At 40.1% G+C, this 18304-nt stretch overlaps 1 protein-coding gene across 4 annotated transcripts in view; it reads right to left on the bottom strand.

Annotated features, from left to right (window-relative positions):
- Positions 1 to 1144: 1144 nt before the first annotated feature.
- NYAP2 (neuronal tyrosine-phosphorylated phosphoinositide-3-kinase adaptor 2) overlaps positions 1145 to 18304 on the bottom strand; it is a 197520-nt gene continuing 180360 nt past the window's right edge. For 3 of the 4 annotated variants that reach the window (XM_048505721.1, XM_048505723.1, XM_048505722.1), the window contains one exon: positions 1145 to 5115. In XM_048505721.1, coding sequence (XP_048361678.1) covers positions 4885 to 5115 — 231 coding nt within the window. In that variant the 3' untranslated portion in view covers positions 1145 to 4884. Of the gene's footprint in view, positions 5116 to 13572; positions 13675 to 18304 lie in introns of all 4 variants that reach the window. The other variant, XM_048505725.1, reaches the window with a different exon arrangement.

Raw genomic sequence — 18304 nt, 5'->3', positions numbered from 1 at the left:
GCGCTGCTGCAACGCAGCAGCGGGCGCACCTGACTCTTCTTCTTCCTCCCCAGGGCGGCATGTGCAAGCCGCTCTAAACAACAACCCTTTAAAGGGTTGTTCGTTGGGGAGGGAGCTGTCTTCCCGCGGCTGCGTTCGCGAACATCGCGCCGGGCCGGGAAGATTTCACGCTTCCTCTCCGTCTCCGCCCACTCACGGTGTTCTCCTCATACGCCTGCAGGCGTTTCAGTAGCCCCGCCCATACCATGTCCTCCGACCTCCAGGGGTCAGGAGGGCAGCCGTATGGTGCGGGCCGCGAAACGCTTTTCCGCAGGCGCACGCAGGAGGACACCGTGAGTGGCTGGGCGGGAGGGCGCAGAGGCGGCTCCGTGCGGAGTCCGCCTGCCGCCTGCCGGCCTCGCCATGCTCTTTCGCCTTGCCTCGCGACGCTTGCATCGCGTAGCAGGCTCGCCCCCCCCACGCCGGTAGCAACTCCTGGCGTGGGGGCGTACTACTTCCTGGCTGCGTGCAGAAACGGCCATGGTGAGTAAGAAAGAAAACCTTAACAGTATAGAGCATTACAGCTTTCCCTAATGCTGTGGCACCTCAACAATTTCTTTTTGGTATGTGAGTTTTGATGCACACCAATCTTTACCCTGTGCTAGTGGTGCTTCATTCTCTTCACTGGGAGGATTGCTCCATTTTGTCGCTCATTTGCCCCCTTCAATAGAATGAATGAAGCAGATTGCACAATGTGCCAAAAGTACCTTGCAGACCACACAGCACTCTCAATTATGGCATGATTCTTTCAGTGTAATTCCTCATTCAACATGGCTGTTTTCCCCATTGTTTTTAGACCACGCAGGCATATGTTTCTGAGTTACCCCTATAAATGAAAATGCAGGGTTTACAGTGCCATCCTAAGCAGAGTTACACCCTTCCAAGTCCACTACCACACCTCCATTTCATTATCTATTTCAATATCATCTTCATTATGAATGTGAAGGTTTTTTCTTTTGGATGATTTCTGCACAGCAGAAATAAAACGTCTTGAGGACATTTTAAAAACTTGTTTGGGGGAAGAAGTTCGCACAGCTCTCTCCCCCAAACATCTTCAAAATGTTTTATTTCTCTCAACCTAGGTTTTTCAAAAATTGCTAAACTAGTGATCTTTCCCCCCAATCCAAGTTGAAGATGTTTCCTGCCTGTTGAGCAAACAAGAGCAGGCAGGAAGTGTTTTATTTCTCCTCTCCAAACCTCTGACTTTCACTTTTGCCAGTCACACCAGTCATTTTGCGTACTACAGTAGAGATTCTCCATGAAGATTCCCCATGGAGGCTTCCTCTGCTTGCAGCTCATCCACATGTGTGTTCTGTGTAAAAAGTAGATGAGTAAAGATTGTTTGCCTTGTGATCCTGTGTGCATATCCTTTTTGCTTTGTTTTGTTTTTTGTTATGTTTGCGAAGCTACGACATCACAATTAGACAAGCTGCAAGATGTGCATATTTGTGTCATTGTAGCTTTGCAGACATTTCCCTCAAAACAAAAATAAGGAAAAACAACACGTGTGCGGGATCGCTAGGCAAAACAAACTTTGTTCATCTCCTTTTTACATGGAAATTGGTGGAGGCAGAATTTTTGTAGCAGCACAACTCTGAAACTGCCCAGAGCTCCATAGGCCAACAGGTGGGAAAAAAGGACCGGTTTAGCTGACTATGGGAACTCAAAAAGCCAAAACAGATCTTTTAAAAACATCTTCAGGACACTTTATTTCTGTTATATGGGAAGGACCTTGTGTACACTTTTCAGAACCTGATTCCTCTGAACAACTGTGTCATTGCTTGTTAGAAGTGAAGGGCATTGTGCTGTCTCTTCACCTCAAACTTCAGCAGGAGACTTGACTAGAGAATCAGAAAGACAGAGGGGTCAAGATACTGGGCATCCTTTCTCTATTGCTCTGACACTATTCTTTGATATGCAGACTGCAACTCTCAGAAACACTTCCTTCCTCCTTCTCACACCTCTATTCTCATGCATACTTCTTGGTCTTGCAACCATGAGACGAGATTGGGAAACTATATTTAGTCTATCCTACCCAGAAATGGAGTTCCTACAATAAATGAAGTATATTAGTTTGATTAGACAAGTGGGTCTAAATAATGTTGTTTCTGACACACACGGAGACTGGATGGGCTTTGCTTCGCACTATAGCCTTTGTGCACTCTGCTAAATTACCAAATCCAGAATATAACAGATTAAGGGCCCCAGATTGTGAATCCAACATTGCTGACTTGGAGCAGCTGCACATAAACAACATGGATTCATGTAAAGTGCCATCAAGTCTCAGCTGATTCATGATGACCACAACAAGGGGCTTTCAAGGCAAGTGAGAACCAGAGGTGGCTTGCCATTGCCTTCCTCTGCAAAGTCTTCCTTGGGGTCTCCTATACAAGTACCAACCCTGCTTAGCTTCCGCGATCTGACAAAATCAGGCTATACTATACCATTTTACATCCCTCATTAGCAACATATTGAACGACATACCCATTCCAGCTGTTGCAAATGCACAACATGTGGTGATATGCACATATACCCAAGTTTATATCTTTGTGTTGCTACTAAACATAAATAACAATACTTAAATACCTACTAGACACACTTATAAGCCCCCACACTTTCTTTTTCTCTCTTTCTTATACAGAAATTGTCAATTTGGACATCAAAATATACATTAGTTATAAAATATTTAAAAACTTTATTTTTTTATTCCAGTCTGGAAAGAAACTACTATTGATAAAGTAATAATCAATTTTAGCAATATAGATTACAAAATAACCTACTAACATTTTGCTTTATTTTTGGTCTTATTGATCAGTGAGTGCCCGAGTGGCATCGCTGTCAATATCATTTGAAAAGAAAAGCCAATATGACAATAAGTTCAAATGACACATGTATTTTTTTCCTCTTCTCAGAGAATATAATAATTCTTAAAATGATTGTTAAAAGAGGAACCTTTTATGCTGCCGAACGTTTAGAAGCATAGATAAAAATTTAAATATACAAAATATATATGATCACATGAACTCTACCGCAATATGGATTTTTTCCCCCTTCTTACCCTACACAGTGCCTTCTGGAAGATACATTAATGCACAGATCTCACCCTCATGTTTAGCATATAAACCATCTCTTTCTCCTGTTAAAACCAAGAGGTCATAATTCTTTGGTCATGACATTATAGTCTAGTAAGATGGGTGTGATGTCACAGAGGACTATGACCCAATTACAGGATCAACCAGGAACATGACAATGGTTACTCGAGAGAAATGTGCTCTACAGACCCAATCCAAAGGATCAGACTTTCCAAGATGAAGTCTACCATTTCCATTAACTTTAGTGAGACTTTACAATTATTCATACTAACGCGACACAGGATACTATTGTTATATATAGTTATTTATATATATATATATATATATATATTTTATAAAAGTAATGTGAAACAACGTGAACAGATTTTGTTACTGTTACTTTCAGGGACTAAAGACAAATGAGGATAGCCATTATAGCTGCATTATCACAACTCTGACTTGCTAAACACAGAATAACTTTATCATGGGATATACAGTCTTTAGTCACAGTGAACCCTGGTCTCCGCAAATCATCTGGATAGAAGAAGGAAGAGTTCTCCATCATTCAATAACCTTTCTGCAGCAAACTGAATGTGCATTTTAGGCAACTTAACCCTGCCAGCAACACTCAGTAAATTGGGCCTGATCCAGCTGAATTAATCCATTTGCTGAAGCCTGCTTCTCTGTCAGGCGGTACACTATTAATCCATTTGTTCAAGTGGTGCTCTTGCCACCTTTGTATTCTGCTATACTGATGTTGCAACCCAAAGAACCCTTTCCTGTGAGCAAGACCCACAGAATAAAATAGAACTTATTTCCAAGTAGACTTGCTTAGGCTTGCTCCCTAAACTGATACTGCACGTGATCTTAGCCCAAAGGCCAAGGATCAACTATGTCAGTCCTGATAAGCTTTTGTGAAAGAGTTGGGGCACTGTATCCCATATGCCTTCTCTCTACCTGCTTCCCTCTTGCAGATAGCAGTATCTGTTGGAAATAACTCTACACTGCTTTTACACCCAAGGATTTTGGATCAGAGCCTCCCAGTACAGTCGCTCAAACACTGTAGTAATTTTAATGAGGTTTATCTCGGAGGTTGTCTGACAGCCACACTTGACAGATTGTTATGATTTGCCATTAATTAATACCATTTTCTAAAAGCAAATATACTTTTCAAACTGATAATATGATTTGGACACCCAAATGAATACTTTTAGCCTGCATTGATATTCTCTTCCCTGTTCCAAAATTACAGAAAATGCATCTAATGAATATGGGTGCATAACTTCTACAGCCCTAGCACCGGCTGAATTTGAACATTTGTACCATTAAAGCAAAAAAAATGGACAACTACATGCTTTTATAAGGACACCAAATTTGGACAGGGTGAGATAATTCTAAATAACTTAAAAAAACCTTGACAGCATAAAGGTACCACATAGAAAACAGTTAAACAGCATATGAGTAAAATTCTTCATACATTTTTGCATTATATTTTTGAAGAGTGTCTTAACTCAGGATTCTTGTTGAGAGAAGGCAGAAATATTTACATCTCACTATTTTTCTGGATCCAATAGAATCCTTCCCAACTAGGCATGCCTTCATTCAGTGAGAGACATAGAATTTGCTTCAGATTGCCAGGTGGATACCACTCCGGTCTGCTTGAATCCTAGGCAGTTCTTCACCTGAAATTATGTCCCAGCCACTGTCATAACAGGAAGAAGGGTTGACATGGCAGGTTGCAGCCATGTGTAGAAGACAGTCCTCCATGCTCCTATCATATTGCAGTATCCCAGAAAACAGTTGGTTGTTTGGAATAGGGAGGAGGACTGTATTTCTTGGTCCCTGTGTTCTTCTTCCAGCTGGGCAGTATGGGCATGCTGTCCTGTTTACAAAGTCCTCCTTTCTCGGATTTCTGTCGAGCCTTGATTTCCTTGCAGAGGCAACGTTTTTTCTCAATCATTTCCAGCATTGTATGGTCTCCATGCAACCATTGCATACATGCCACCTATTAAAAAAGGCACAAAAGTTTAACTACGTATTCAACAAGACATCAGTCCCATGAGAATATAAGGAAGCATTTTCAACATATTTCCGTGACGAAGTCACTACACCACTAAAATCAAAATTAAGGAGAAATGTACCCACAGGATGTCCAATGGAGCTTTGTTTGCTTACAAGTCTCCTATGAACCCACAAGTACAACTATGTTTGAATTTGGGTGCTGTGTGGTTTCCGGGCTGTATGGCCGTGTTCTAGCAGCATTCTCTCCTGACGTTTCGCCTGCATCTGTGGCTCCTCTGGATCCTCTGAAGATGCCAGCCACAGATGCAGGCGAAACGTCAGGAGAGAATGCTGCTAGAACACGGCCATACAGCCCAGAAACCACACAGCACCCAAGTGATTCCGGCCGTGAAAGCCTTCGACAATATATTTTTAAATTCAAATTCAAGACCTTTACTAGCATAAGAAAAGTCTCCAGTGAATTAAAATATTAATAGAATAAAATCAGGTCAATAAAATTCAAGGTTGAGCATTAAGAGAATGATACATACATTCACGATTTCTCATTGCTTGCTGCAAGAACTTAGCAACCGATTCTATTATATTCGTATCCTGGGCAGTCATAAGAAAAAAATACCTCATGCTCATCAAAATGCTATTTCATACTCCCAAGCAATGGAGTTATAAACTTGGACCAGATCACCTGGTAGAATGAACAGTACAGGAGAACATATGCCACCAATTCTATATGGCACTGTCTGCAAGGGCATAGCTTAGCTGCAAGTGGAATTTTCTAGAATCTCCCATATAACGTTGTCGAGGGTAGCACATTTAGTCTCACTAATATATTGTTAGGGAGGGCTCCCTGGCATCGGCTCGCTGGAGCCAAGGTCACACCTGCACTGGCTGGTATCTGTGTATGTTAACGGGCCTTTATGTTTTAATCGCTGTGCTTGGTAACATAGTGAAGTCTGCAGTGCCTTAGCCGGCCCTGTCCCCAGGGCCAGAATGAAGCCTATCACCTGTTCCTTCTTGGGACACATAACAAAGCGTTTTCTCACCTTGTTACTCTGTATCTTTTCTACTGTGGGAAAAATGGGAGGGGGGAGCCTGGACAATGGGTTGTTTGGAAATAAAGAGGCCAAGCAGAAGCCATGATTTCAGATCTGGCTTCTTACTATATGGATGCCTGACACAGTTCAATAAATGACTACTGATTCAATCTAGAGTCCTTGGCTGTTTCCACATGGCCAGAGGCAGCGACTTCCCACCGGCTTTGATGAAGCCAGTGGAGCATTGGGACCGTTCGCCTGGTCCCATGCAGACAGTCCCGATGCCGCTGCTGCCCACAGGGGTGGCTCCGCATGGAGCCGCCCAAGGTGACTGCAAGGGACTTCCTTGTGTTCCTCGGCAGGCTGCAGCTCTGGGCGGCTGGGAAGACATGCCTATGCTGCCCTCCGACCCTTGGGGGTCACAGGGCAATCTGGGCATGTCGTTCCAGCCGCTCGGAGCTGCAGAGGATTGCAATGTAAGTCCCTCACAGACACTGAAGGGGCCAAAAGCGGCACTCTCCAGCCAGTGATTTTCATACTGCGGCAGCGGGAAGACGCCGCTTTTTAAAAACCTTGCTCAACGAGTGAGGTTTAAAAGCGGTGTCTTCATGCTGCTTGGGGGGGGCGAGGATGGCAGCAGCGCCTCCTGTGCAAACAGCACCCTTGGGACAGCATTTTTCCATCCCTGGGGCACTGTTATTTGGCCGTGCAGAAACAGCCTCAATCAATGGCTGTCATACAAGACCCTAACATATATACACCGTGCATTGTTTCAGATCAGTTAGGTGATAAGAATAGGTCACCAACAACTGACTAATTAGTGAGATCCCGAAGCTCTAGGAGGAAGTATTCCTGGCTTGACTATTGAGTTCTTCAAACTCAATGTCTAATAATCCATGTTTAATTATCTCAAACACCAGTTTTTCCAAAAGGCAATATAGGGAGTCTAGTGAGATTCCTATTGATTTCATTTTGTTTTCAATACATCTAAGCCACACCAATGATTGATAATTGGCAAGCATAAGTGCAGTAAGGCTATTAGGTTCAGATTTGTAGTGCAGTCTAAACCAAAAGCTAATTGGTAGCAGCCATGTTTTTGTTACTAAAAGTCTTTGATGTGTTTCTAGACAGCTGCATAGTTGACACATTTTGGAACACTAAGAATTTTACAAAGAAAATATTCAGTCTTTCAAAATAAAGTAACTGTGGAGTACAACTATTTTTTAAATGCGCCCCACCCTAGATCTAGATTAACACTCCATCACATGGTAAAATTGTTACTGGAATGAACCACTTCAAAAAGAAGAGTTTGGATTTATACCTCAACTTTCTCTTCTGTAAGGTGTCTCAAAGTGGCTTACAAACTTCTTCCCTTTCTCTCCCCACAACAGATTCCTTGTGAGGTAGGTGGGATGAGAGAGTTCTGAGAGAACTATGACTACCCCAAGGTCACCCAGCATACTGCATGTGTAGAAGTGGGGAAACAAATCCAACTCATCAAATAAGAATCTGCCACTCAAGTGGAGGAGTGGGGAATCAAACCCGGTTCTCCAGATTAGAGTCCACTGCTCTTAACCACTAAACCATGCTGGCTGTCAGACTACTGGTTGGGTATCAATAGTTTCCAGTGGAGGACAAAAATATTCTCCATATAATAAATTAGCACATCACAAAGATGGCAAAGAAAAAACACTTTTTAACATGTAGATTTCTACATGTAAGGAATTTTGTAAGGGCAGGTTTCAGTCCCAGTGTCTTCCCACTTGCAGTCTGAAGTGATGTAAAAGGAGCTTTTTTTGTTTTTTATTTTGGATTTTTTTGACCCAATGAGCTGTTTCTTTAGGCAAACCAGAGACTTTACTGCATTTTGAAAAGTGATTTCTAAGTTATAAATCATATTTATGACTGACAAGACAGGATGAGCATAAAAACCAGTTATTTTTCAGGTTCAGGTTTATTAGACCCAGAATTTTTTTAACTCCCCCCCCCCCCCAAAAGCCACTACTACATATCAGCTTTTGGGGATTTTTTAAATTGGGTTATCAAACCTGAACCCAAAAAATATACTTGCCTCCAGACTCTATGTGGGTCTTGCAGGCAGCAGGTGGCACAGCTGAGCGTGCACTGCCTGTTGCCTTCAAGATCTACATGGAATTCAGAGGCAGGCGCAGAGTTGAATGCAAGACCCAGCCAGGCTGATCCCAACTTTCAACTGCAGACATGGCCTGGCTGGTTCCAACTTTATACTTCTGAAGTACACATGACTTCAGCAGTATAAAATTGGACTTGGCCAGGCTGAGCTTACAAGTCAACATTGGGCTTGGCCTGGACAGATCCAAAAATACTGACAAGGGTTTGTTTTTTTTCTGGATTGGATTTACCATATGCCCATTCCTGATAAGAATTTTTTAAAAAACTGGGTGTTGATGGACACCAAGAAAGTAGTTTTGATTTTTAAATAGGCGACAGAATAATATGGATTCCACTGTTCTGCAAATGGTGCCTTTTCATATCATTCACTGGCCTAGTCTACTATTATTCATTTAATTTTTTCATCCTTGTCCCTCATTATACCTTGTTTGGTTGCCACAGTATCTTGTCAATGATGATACTGTGCTGTAAGCACAGGCAGAATATTAAAACAACAGAATATTCAATGCTGGACCTAAAAACACCCTCATGCAAGGCACTTGCTAGTACTATAGAGTTATGTTCATAAATTAAAGATAATTCACAGGATTGAATGTTGGATGATACATGCCAGTCATCTGATTCCACTATTATGCAGGAAATATCACTATTGGCACATAATGAAGCATGCAGTTTTTTCTCACATGTCTGTTTGCAGGCCAAAAATCAATTTAACCAGATGATGAAGCAATCAAGTGAAGCAGTCAATGAATGGGTGACTCAGCTTGTTGAAAATCATAGCAAAATGAACAAGATGGCAGGATTTTAAGCCCGTTCGAGCACTTATGCCAAGTGAGATTGAGCCATTGATCCCAAATTCACCCTTACTTTAAGAGGTAAGAATGCTGTTGGCCACAACACTCTTGAAAGTGCAAAAAGCATCCTCTCTTCTGGCCATTTGTAAGAGATGTAAGTCCTTTGTTTTCTGCTTTAGAGAATAAAGCTTTTCTTTGCAGTTCTTTTGTGTCTTTGAAGTTTACTGTTCACTGGAATTATTATTGTGCAACCAAATACTTGTATTTTTTTAACTGTTTGGAGTATAGGAAAATGCTTTAAAATATCTTGACTAAATACATCAAAGCTCCACTATTTTTCAAAGCTAATTACAGTTGGCTGCAAATTTTGTTCTGCGTAGAAGTGTTATGAGTGTTTTGCGATAATAATGGATTCACTTATTCTTCAGAATTATCTACAGCAGCATTTGTTGAACTATTTGTAAGTAAAATAACTATTAAGTCTACAACTTCACTTGTGACAAAAACAGCGTTGCTTACTGTGACAACATATGTTTTCATCTTCACTGTTACACTGAGTGGGTGTAACTGTGCATGTCATTGTTAATCAACAACAAATGGGACACAAGATGCTCAGAACTGAAATGTATGAGCATGTAATAAGTCAGTGGGTTATTTTGCTATGTGCACCTGCACCCAGTAATGAAAACCAGAGAGACCAAATGTATAAGTTGAGCTGGGTTTTATTTATGGCTGTTATACATTACCATCTCCCTAATTTTTTAGCTTTGATTGCTGCTAACAGGCAAACTACAATGATGAACTTTCATCTCCAAGCCACATCTTGGAGGGGGCTTTGCTGGCCAGGTGATCAGTATTGGCTTGGCATTGCAAGTGCTTTACACATACATTCAGCCCCAAGCAGAGGCAAATGAAGTCCAGTGCAAAATCTGAGTTTTCTGCCCCCCCCCCCCCCGGTGATATGGGCAGCCACCCTCCCACACCATGATCAAACAAATTTTTTTGCACCAGGTCATCTCAAAGTCGGGCGGACCCGAGGGGGAGAAGGAGAGATGTGGAGGAGATTTCCCATCCCCTATGTAACTGAATGGCCGCGGCCCAGGGACATTTGACCCCATATGTCCCCCTTGGCAGTATGCCCCTGACCCCAAGTCATGTTTAAGTCGCTGCTGGCCAGGGAACACCTACTGCCTTTTTGGACTGGTATATTGCTTGTTGTTTTATTCAAAATACAATAATTGTTCCAGATGTTGTGTTTTTGTTCCCCTCATTTTAAAAATAAAAATCTTATTTTTCTGCAAACTGGGAGGTGAGGGTCGGGGGCAAAGCTCTGGCCTTCAGTTCCTCCTTCTACAAAGACAGATACTGCTTTGCTTCTGTTTGGGACATGGCCTTTCTCCAAATGCTGTCAGCATTCAGGAAGCTTCTACTAAGCTTTTCCTCTGCAGCAGTGATGTAATAGCAGCTGACTGGGGTAAGTGTGCCATAGAACTCCTCCAGATTTGTGAACTTTTGTATGAAATCATATGTGAGGAAATCACTACAAGGGATATATTTAAAACTGAAACATTATTTTAAGACTCTACTTTAATTATTCAGTGACTGGTAGCAAGGTCCTTTCAATTGTGGCATCCCAGCTTTGGAATACTCTCTAGGGAAGAACACTTGTGCGGTTTTCCTTTGGGTGCCAGATCAAAATGATTTTATTTTCCTGTGTTTTGCCCGACTCTTTGTTTTCTTCTTCTGCTGTTTCTGGTAATGATAGTTATTTTTATTATTGATCATTTCACTGATTTTATAGTGGAGTTTTCTAAGGCCCCTTCCGCACATGCAAAATAATGCGTTTTCAAACCACTTTCACAACTGTTTGCAAGTGGATTTTGCTATTCTGCACAGCTTCAAAGAGCACTGAAAGCAGTTTGAAAGTGCATTATTCTGCATGTGCGGAATGAGCCTAAGTTTGGTAGATTGTTTTTGTTTAAAATGTTTTAATGTGTGCTGCCTTAAGGAATTCATTTGGAAAGAAAGGATATGCATAAAGCCCTATCAGTTAAATCCTTCTTCTGAAATCCTGCTCTCTCCAGAGGTGAGGCAGGTCGTGACACTGCTGAATTGTGCTCCAGTGTGCAATTTTTGACTTTTGTAACCATAATGAATTATGACAATTTTTTGTGGAGAGAAGAGCCTTACTAATGTAGAACCTATTTGCCAAGGAATTTATAGATCATATGCATAGCCAGATCCAGAGATGTTATTATAATGGTTGGCTGGAATTACTTTCATGACATGCGAAAACAGGACAGGTTATTCCTGCCAGCATTCAGGCACTTCATTCCTTATAACAAACACTGAACCAGATAGCTGATATGCTAAATGTTATCTTAAAATTCTCTCAAAATGTAGACTGGTTAGTATTTGTACTAATAAACAAATACATAGATAATGCACATCCTAGCAGTTTTTATCAACTTGCAAGGGAAGTCTTTTCTGAGAAAGTGAAAATATTAATAAAAGAGATGCTGAAGTAGAATCAAGCCAACTTTCAGAATTGGATCACAAGGGCTCCCTCCCTTCCATTATCATTTATTCCCTTTAAGAAATGAAAGGAGCAACTTTTCTTTGATACCATAATTCAGTTTTTCATAATTTTTATTGTCATCACAATCTCCCTGTCCCAGGTTTGGCATAAACAAGACTGAAGTCCTAGGCTTACCTTGGGTATGCTTCATTAAATAATGTGGAATTTACTTCAAAGAAAACATGCATAGAATTGCACAGTAAGTCATGCATGAGTTTTTAAACAATAAGTAGAACAAAAACCATGAGGGAGAAGGAAGTAATATTTTTGATTATTTGCAAGGAACTATCCTCTCCTATATTAAGCAATGGTTTATAATAATGTTTGGAGGACATTGCTTCATAAGGTTGTCATGAAGTGATTTGACTTAACACACTTAACACTTAACACACACACAATATTTTACATTTGAACACTTATTCCCAAGTATTCTTATATTCACAAAAGACAGGGAATTCTTGTACTATTGAGGATGGTGATATTGTGTTACAAATAAGAACTACCCTATTTGCATGTGTCCAAAGGTGGAAATGCTTGATAGCAAACAAAAAAAAACCCCAAAACAAAAAAACCCTAGTATTTCAATAAATGAGTTCAAACTTTTTTTAAAAAAAGATCAGACAATGTACTCTCATCTAATTAGCAGAATTCTGAATCAATTACTAACTTATATTTGAACAAATTAATTGATTAATCAAATATATTGTACAGTACTTCAGAGCTGATTATTTATCTGTAATCCATCTACTTAATAAAAGAAATTAATGTCTGAAGAACAGATAAATCATGATAGTTCAGAAATTTAAATGAAATGCAATTCCTCAGTCAAGAAAGCAATAAAATCTGTCTCCATCAACCTAATCAACACCCAGCATCCTTTCCTAGGAAACATCTCAAATTTAATTCCATCATTTTAATCTGCAATTAATCAATTATATTCACTGATTAATGTTCATCCTTAATCAGAAATGTATTGTACGTTAGTTTCAATGAAATATGACTCCCAATGGAGGCAATCATAGCAGCGTTTCAGCATGTGCTCTTTTTTCATTTGTTTTCAGCACTGACACAGCTAAACATGTACCACAAGAAACAAATGGTGTTAACACAGTCCATAAAACGCTTTTGGTCATTAGTCAACACACAGGCATGACTGAAAAAATATGGAAATGCCTTGAAACCATATCAAACAAATGCATTTTAATAAAAAGGGATCAAATACATTGAGAGAATGTGAAGCTGAAACTTTTTTTTTAAAAAAAAAGTTGAACATGAAAAAGGCTGTTTGTCATAATGGTATTTCTGTGGTAAAGTCTAATGCAATCAGTTTACAGTACTATCCTAAAGCAGAATTATACATTTCTAAGCCCACTGTCTTAAAAGTGTATAATTCTGCTTAGGGTGGCAGTGTAATGATGCCATTCTAAACAGAGGCTGCATATACTTTCCTAGGAGTAAACCCCGATTGAATCAAAAGGGACTTATTTCTTAGTACAGCAGTTTAAGCTTGCTCCCACAGTTACTTGGAGTACACTGGAGAAATTAGAAATAGATTAGAGCATTAGTGTCCCAGTACATAATACGCTGGATCCAAATTTTCCAAGAACTGAGCAAAGGATTGTAGTAGAGTGCAAGATTTTTATAAACCCTTCTTTCTTGCTGCAACTCCATGTGGCACATCCTATGAGATTTCTTAACTTTGTGCCATGCAAAAAAATCATAATCCCTCTGCAAAATTCATAATAACAGTCTACTGAAATGGGGTAAAAGATATACAACTAATATTTTGTACCTCTTTGTTGATATGGTGTCATTTGAAGCTTGGACATGCCCATATGTCAGTAGGTTTTTCCATATTTTTCCCCAGCATTTATTGTCACACTTACTTTACTGTAATTGTGTACATTACTAGGTTGTGGAATTGGTTGTTCTCTCCTGGTTCGGGTAGGTTTCTTTCCTCTCCTATTGGGTGTGCAGAGGGGTTGATTCTACATTTACAGGAGGTATGGGGGAAACCATATGAAGTAATGCCAGAAGGATCATGAATTTTATTATGCAGCAAAACAGAAATCTCTTTGTGAAATTATCACACAGGAATGAAATGGATAAACCAACATATAATAAAATCATACAGAAAACTGATTTGGCATTAAATAAAAATTGAGTGAAGCCCTGTGTGCCACAAAATAAAGAGCACAATACCTTTAAGCAGACTAGAATGTGCCATGATGCATTATCAGGCAAACAGATAAGGAAATTGTTGGCGGGGAGTCACTTGCTATTAATTATGTTGAAGGGAAAGTGAGAGTGTCATGATTCTACTTGCCTACTCTAATTGACCAATAAGAGCCCAGAGGTTCTTCACACTTGGTTGCATTGTTTTCAGGTGAATACATATTTCAATCATCTTGAATGGCTAGGTGTTTCCAGATAGAAAATTATACCTGATTCATACAGGAACCATTTCCACTATTACATGTGCTTACTAGTTCTGATAATTCATCAGGTTTTAAAACAAGATAGCTAATATACATGGAATGATGGACTAGACACAATCAAAGAGCCTCTGTAATTTTTTTTCTTCTGAAACTCAGTGATAATACCACTGGAAATGAAACATAGATCTCTGATTTAGACATAATAGCAAACCATAGTTTGCCGCTGGATGAGCGTTCTTATGCACTTCTCATAAGCTATGGAGGACGCTTACCAGACAGCCAGCAAAAGAACAGGATTTCTTATCTTTTTGACTGCCAATTTATGAAGATGATGAAAAAAATGGAATTATTGCTTTTTAATGACCAATTGGAGGGTGGGCTGAATTGACTCATGGATATGGTGCACTGATGTGTTTGCCCCCACTACTGGCATAAGGGGAACCAGTAGAGAGGGCACTCCACAGCAGCAAAACCTGGAAGTGAGCACTACCACAGAGCTATGCGGGTGCCTGAGTGGATGCCTGAGTAGATGGTAGGATGGGCCAGGGCATTCCTGGGGGTGGAGCCAACTTAAGTCAGCTTCCACCCAGCATTTTGGGCAGCATAATTCCACTGAGCCCTTTCTAGGTGACCTTTTTTCTTTTTTCCTTTTTTGCTTCAGTCTCATAACTCCTGGCTGCGGTGGCCTCTGGATAGGGCTGTTAATTTTTAGTAGAGGACTAACCTTGTTTGAGCAGACCCATCTCAGTGCACTTGCAAATGATCTCACAAAATAATTTGGACAACCAAGTATTTAACTACAGAATCATCACATTATAACTATATTATGTGATGATTTCAAATAACTAGCTTAGGATGCTTCAGAAAGCTTAGGAAGCCCAATAGACACAGTCACAGAAACTCACCTACACCCTTCTGAGCATCCTTTCACAGAGGGAAAAAAACATGATCAGTTCTCTGCGTTACACTTTTTATAGGGCTGTCACTATTTTAGCTTTAAGGTGTGATTAGCTTTAAGGGTGATTTGTTGAATTATGTTTGAGAAATGTCAGGAGTGTTTATTTCCCTTGCATTCAGTTTTTCAGTATTCGTAGGTTTAATTTGCAACAGTGCCTATTTTTCATAATCTTGTCTAAAAAAAGTTGAATCTTTTTTCAGTAAAAGATCATTAACTCACTAAAAGTTTCTGTCTCATTTGCTGATATAAGGTTAAAAACAGAGTTAACTGATAAATATTGCACTTTTGCCGATAAAGCTGGCCCCTTACTGTATCTTATCTGTGTAGATTATTTTGAAGTTACTTGGATACTGAGAATGATTCTCACAAAATAAGTGGTTCAGCCCTCAGGGGTGGTTGTAGAAGATTCAGTCAAATTTGGGAATTGGTGGTAGTGATAGTTAGGATGCACCCCTACCTAAGATCCGACTTCTCAATTCAGAAGATCTGTGCTGTAATAATTTGAAGGATAAAAGGGAAAAATCTGTTTGATGGCGGAGGTCTAATGATCTTAGTCATCACAGGCTTATTAAACTAATGCATCCTGTGTCAGAATGGTATACGGGATTAGGAACAAAGGAAAGATTCTTCTACCCTTGGGTAACAAATCCTTGATATAGGAATGAGTCACTAAGGCCGTTTCCGCATGGCAGCGGAAACGGCTGGGTCGGCGCTTCTCGCGCCGACCCGAAGACGCTGGGACCATCCGCACGGACGGTCCCGGGAAGAGGCGGGCAGCCGGCGCCGCGGAGCGCCGGAGCCCGCATGACCCGGCTTGTCCCTGGGCCTCCGGCGCGTCGCGGAGGCCTGGGGACACGCCCCCTGGCCCTGCGCGCCTGCTCGAAATGGGCGCGGGGCATGCGGAGGCCTTTGGCGATACCGAGGCCCAGGGACAAGGTGAGTGCCGGTGGAGTCGAGGAAGCCGCTGCCGTGCTCGCCTCGGCAGCGGCTTCACTCATGGGCGCTTCTTTAAAAAAAAAAGAGCTAGGAAGCGCTGGGGAAATGCCGACTCCAGGCCGGGCGTGGCGGTCGCGAGGGATGCTGCTGCGCTGCAGCTGCTCAGAATGGCGGCCTGGAGACGGTGTTTTTACCGTCTCCAGGCCGTCATTTTCTGCCCGTGCGGAAAGGGCCTAAGCTAAAAAGTATAAGGTAAGTTGCTGCCAGTAAAATCAATGCATATAATTCCCTCCTGCACACTAGTGGAGAATTTCCACTAACTTCTTTCCAAACAAAATCAGAGAAAATAATTCATGATATTCTGGTTCATCAGATTGGTACTGTGAAGAAACTTATAGAACTGGAGCAGGTCTGGGGATGAAGGGAGAATCTGGAAGTGATATTCACAAGTCAGTTCCCTATCTTTCAAAAAGAGAAATATTAATTCGTTATGACAATTTGCATTTCTTGCACTCAAATAAAAATGCAAATATTTTTATGGGCAGGAACCAATTTGATATTTTTATGAAATAGTAAAAAAAAATCAGAAGGTGGCCATGTTGGCCTGTAGTGAAACAGATAGATTCGAGTGTAATAGTAGATTTGAATCTAGCAGTCAGAAACCAACAACATTTACATGCTGTAAGCTTTTGAGAGTCAAAGCTTCCTTAGTCAGATACCTCCATCTGATGAAGAGAACTTTGACTCTCAAAAGCTTATATCCTGAAAATCTTTTTTGCTTTTAAGTTTTATTTGTACTTCAAAATCCAGATAAAAAACATGCACAAAGACAGAAATTCACCAAATAATAAAGTACTTATTTCATATAGACTTCCAGTTTCTTCTACACCAAATATTACCCCTTAAGCCCTACACTTTCAGCACTTGACCATTAAGACTCAAAATGAAATTAAATCTTTAGCATCATTATTAATAAGCAGTCTCACTTTTCTCTATTAGATCTTAATTTAACAATCCTTAACCTTCAAAATCACTAGTCGTCATTTTTTTTATTTAATCTAGATATTCTATCAAGGGTTTCCAATTGTCTATGAATTTAGTTAAGTTATTTTCTTTTGGTAATGAAGTTAACTTGGCCATTTTGGCCAATGCTAGTACCTTCACCTACCGTTCTTCAATTGTAGGAATAGTTGGAGTTTTCCATTTCTGCACATATAATATACTTGATGCTGCTGTCATATAAAAACAAAGTCCCATGTTTTCTTTCCAGAGATCTGTCCATAAATCTCAACAGGTAAGCCTCAGGTTTCATTTGTACAATAGCCTTGAAAATCTTTTGAATTATTGTATGTATTGATCTCCAAAATTCTTTAGCTTTTCCACAGGTTCCAGAATAAATGATAAAAAGTCCCCTCTTGATTTTCACATTTCCAACATTTCTTTGAAACATGTTTATAATTCTTTGCTAGTTTTCCTGATTTATATACCAACGATACATCATTGTATATTTTTTTTCTCTCAAATTAGAACTTAATGTATATTTAAGTCCCTTTGACCACATATTCTCCCATTGTTCAAATGGGGTATTTTACCAAAAATTAGTGGCCCATTTTATCATTCATTCTGTTTTCCTTCTGTTTCCAGTTTTAACAAAAGTGTGTACATTTCAGCAATAACATGTGAATCATTTATATATAATTTCCTTTCAAAATCTGTCGCATCTATACAGTGCTTCTTGTGGAGATAGCCATCCTTGTGTTTGTTTCTTTGTTTGACAAAGTCTAGATTCCAATTTATTCTATACTCTTAATATGGCATGTCTGATAAAGTGATTATTAAAATCTTTAACTTTAACTTCATCACACCATAAATAGGCATATCAACTACATTTCTAGTCATGCCCTTCCAAATCCAATAATCTTCTGTTTCTTAATGTAATCCATTTTTTCATCCAAACTAAACAACCGGAATCAAAATATAATTTCAAATTTGGCAAGGCTAGGCATATCCTGAAAGTCTTGATGGTCTCTAAGGCACCACTGGAATCTAGCAGTTTTAAAAAAAACCCCTTCTTGTGTCCTGGCAAAACAAAGGATCATTTTCTATAAGGACAATGCCATAATTTTCTGAAACAGACACATAAACACATATGCACTTTCTCATGAACATACTGTTCTTGTCTGTATCGTTTCCAATCTGATATGGGACTGAAATAACCTTGGTTACTCTAGTGGATGACCTTGCTGACAGATGGCAGAAACAGTGCTGTAGGTTCTTCTGGACCTC

Source organism: Sphaerodactylus townsendi, linkage group LG08, assembly GCF_021028975.2.
Source record: "Sphaerodactylus townsendi isolate TG3544 linkage group LG08, MPM_Stown_v2.3, whole genome shotgun sequence".
Classification (NCBI taxonomy): Eukaryota; Metazoa; Chordata; class Lepidosauria; order Squamata; family Sphaerodactylidae; genus Sphaerodactylus; species Sphaerodactylus townsendi.
Note: the sequence above shows the minus strand (reverse complement) of the source record. Positions and strands in the feature narration are given on the sequence as shown.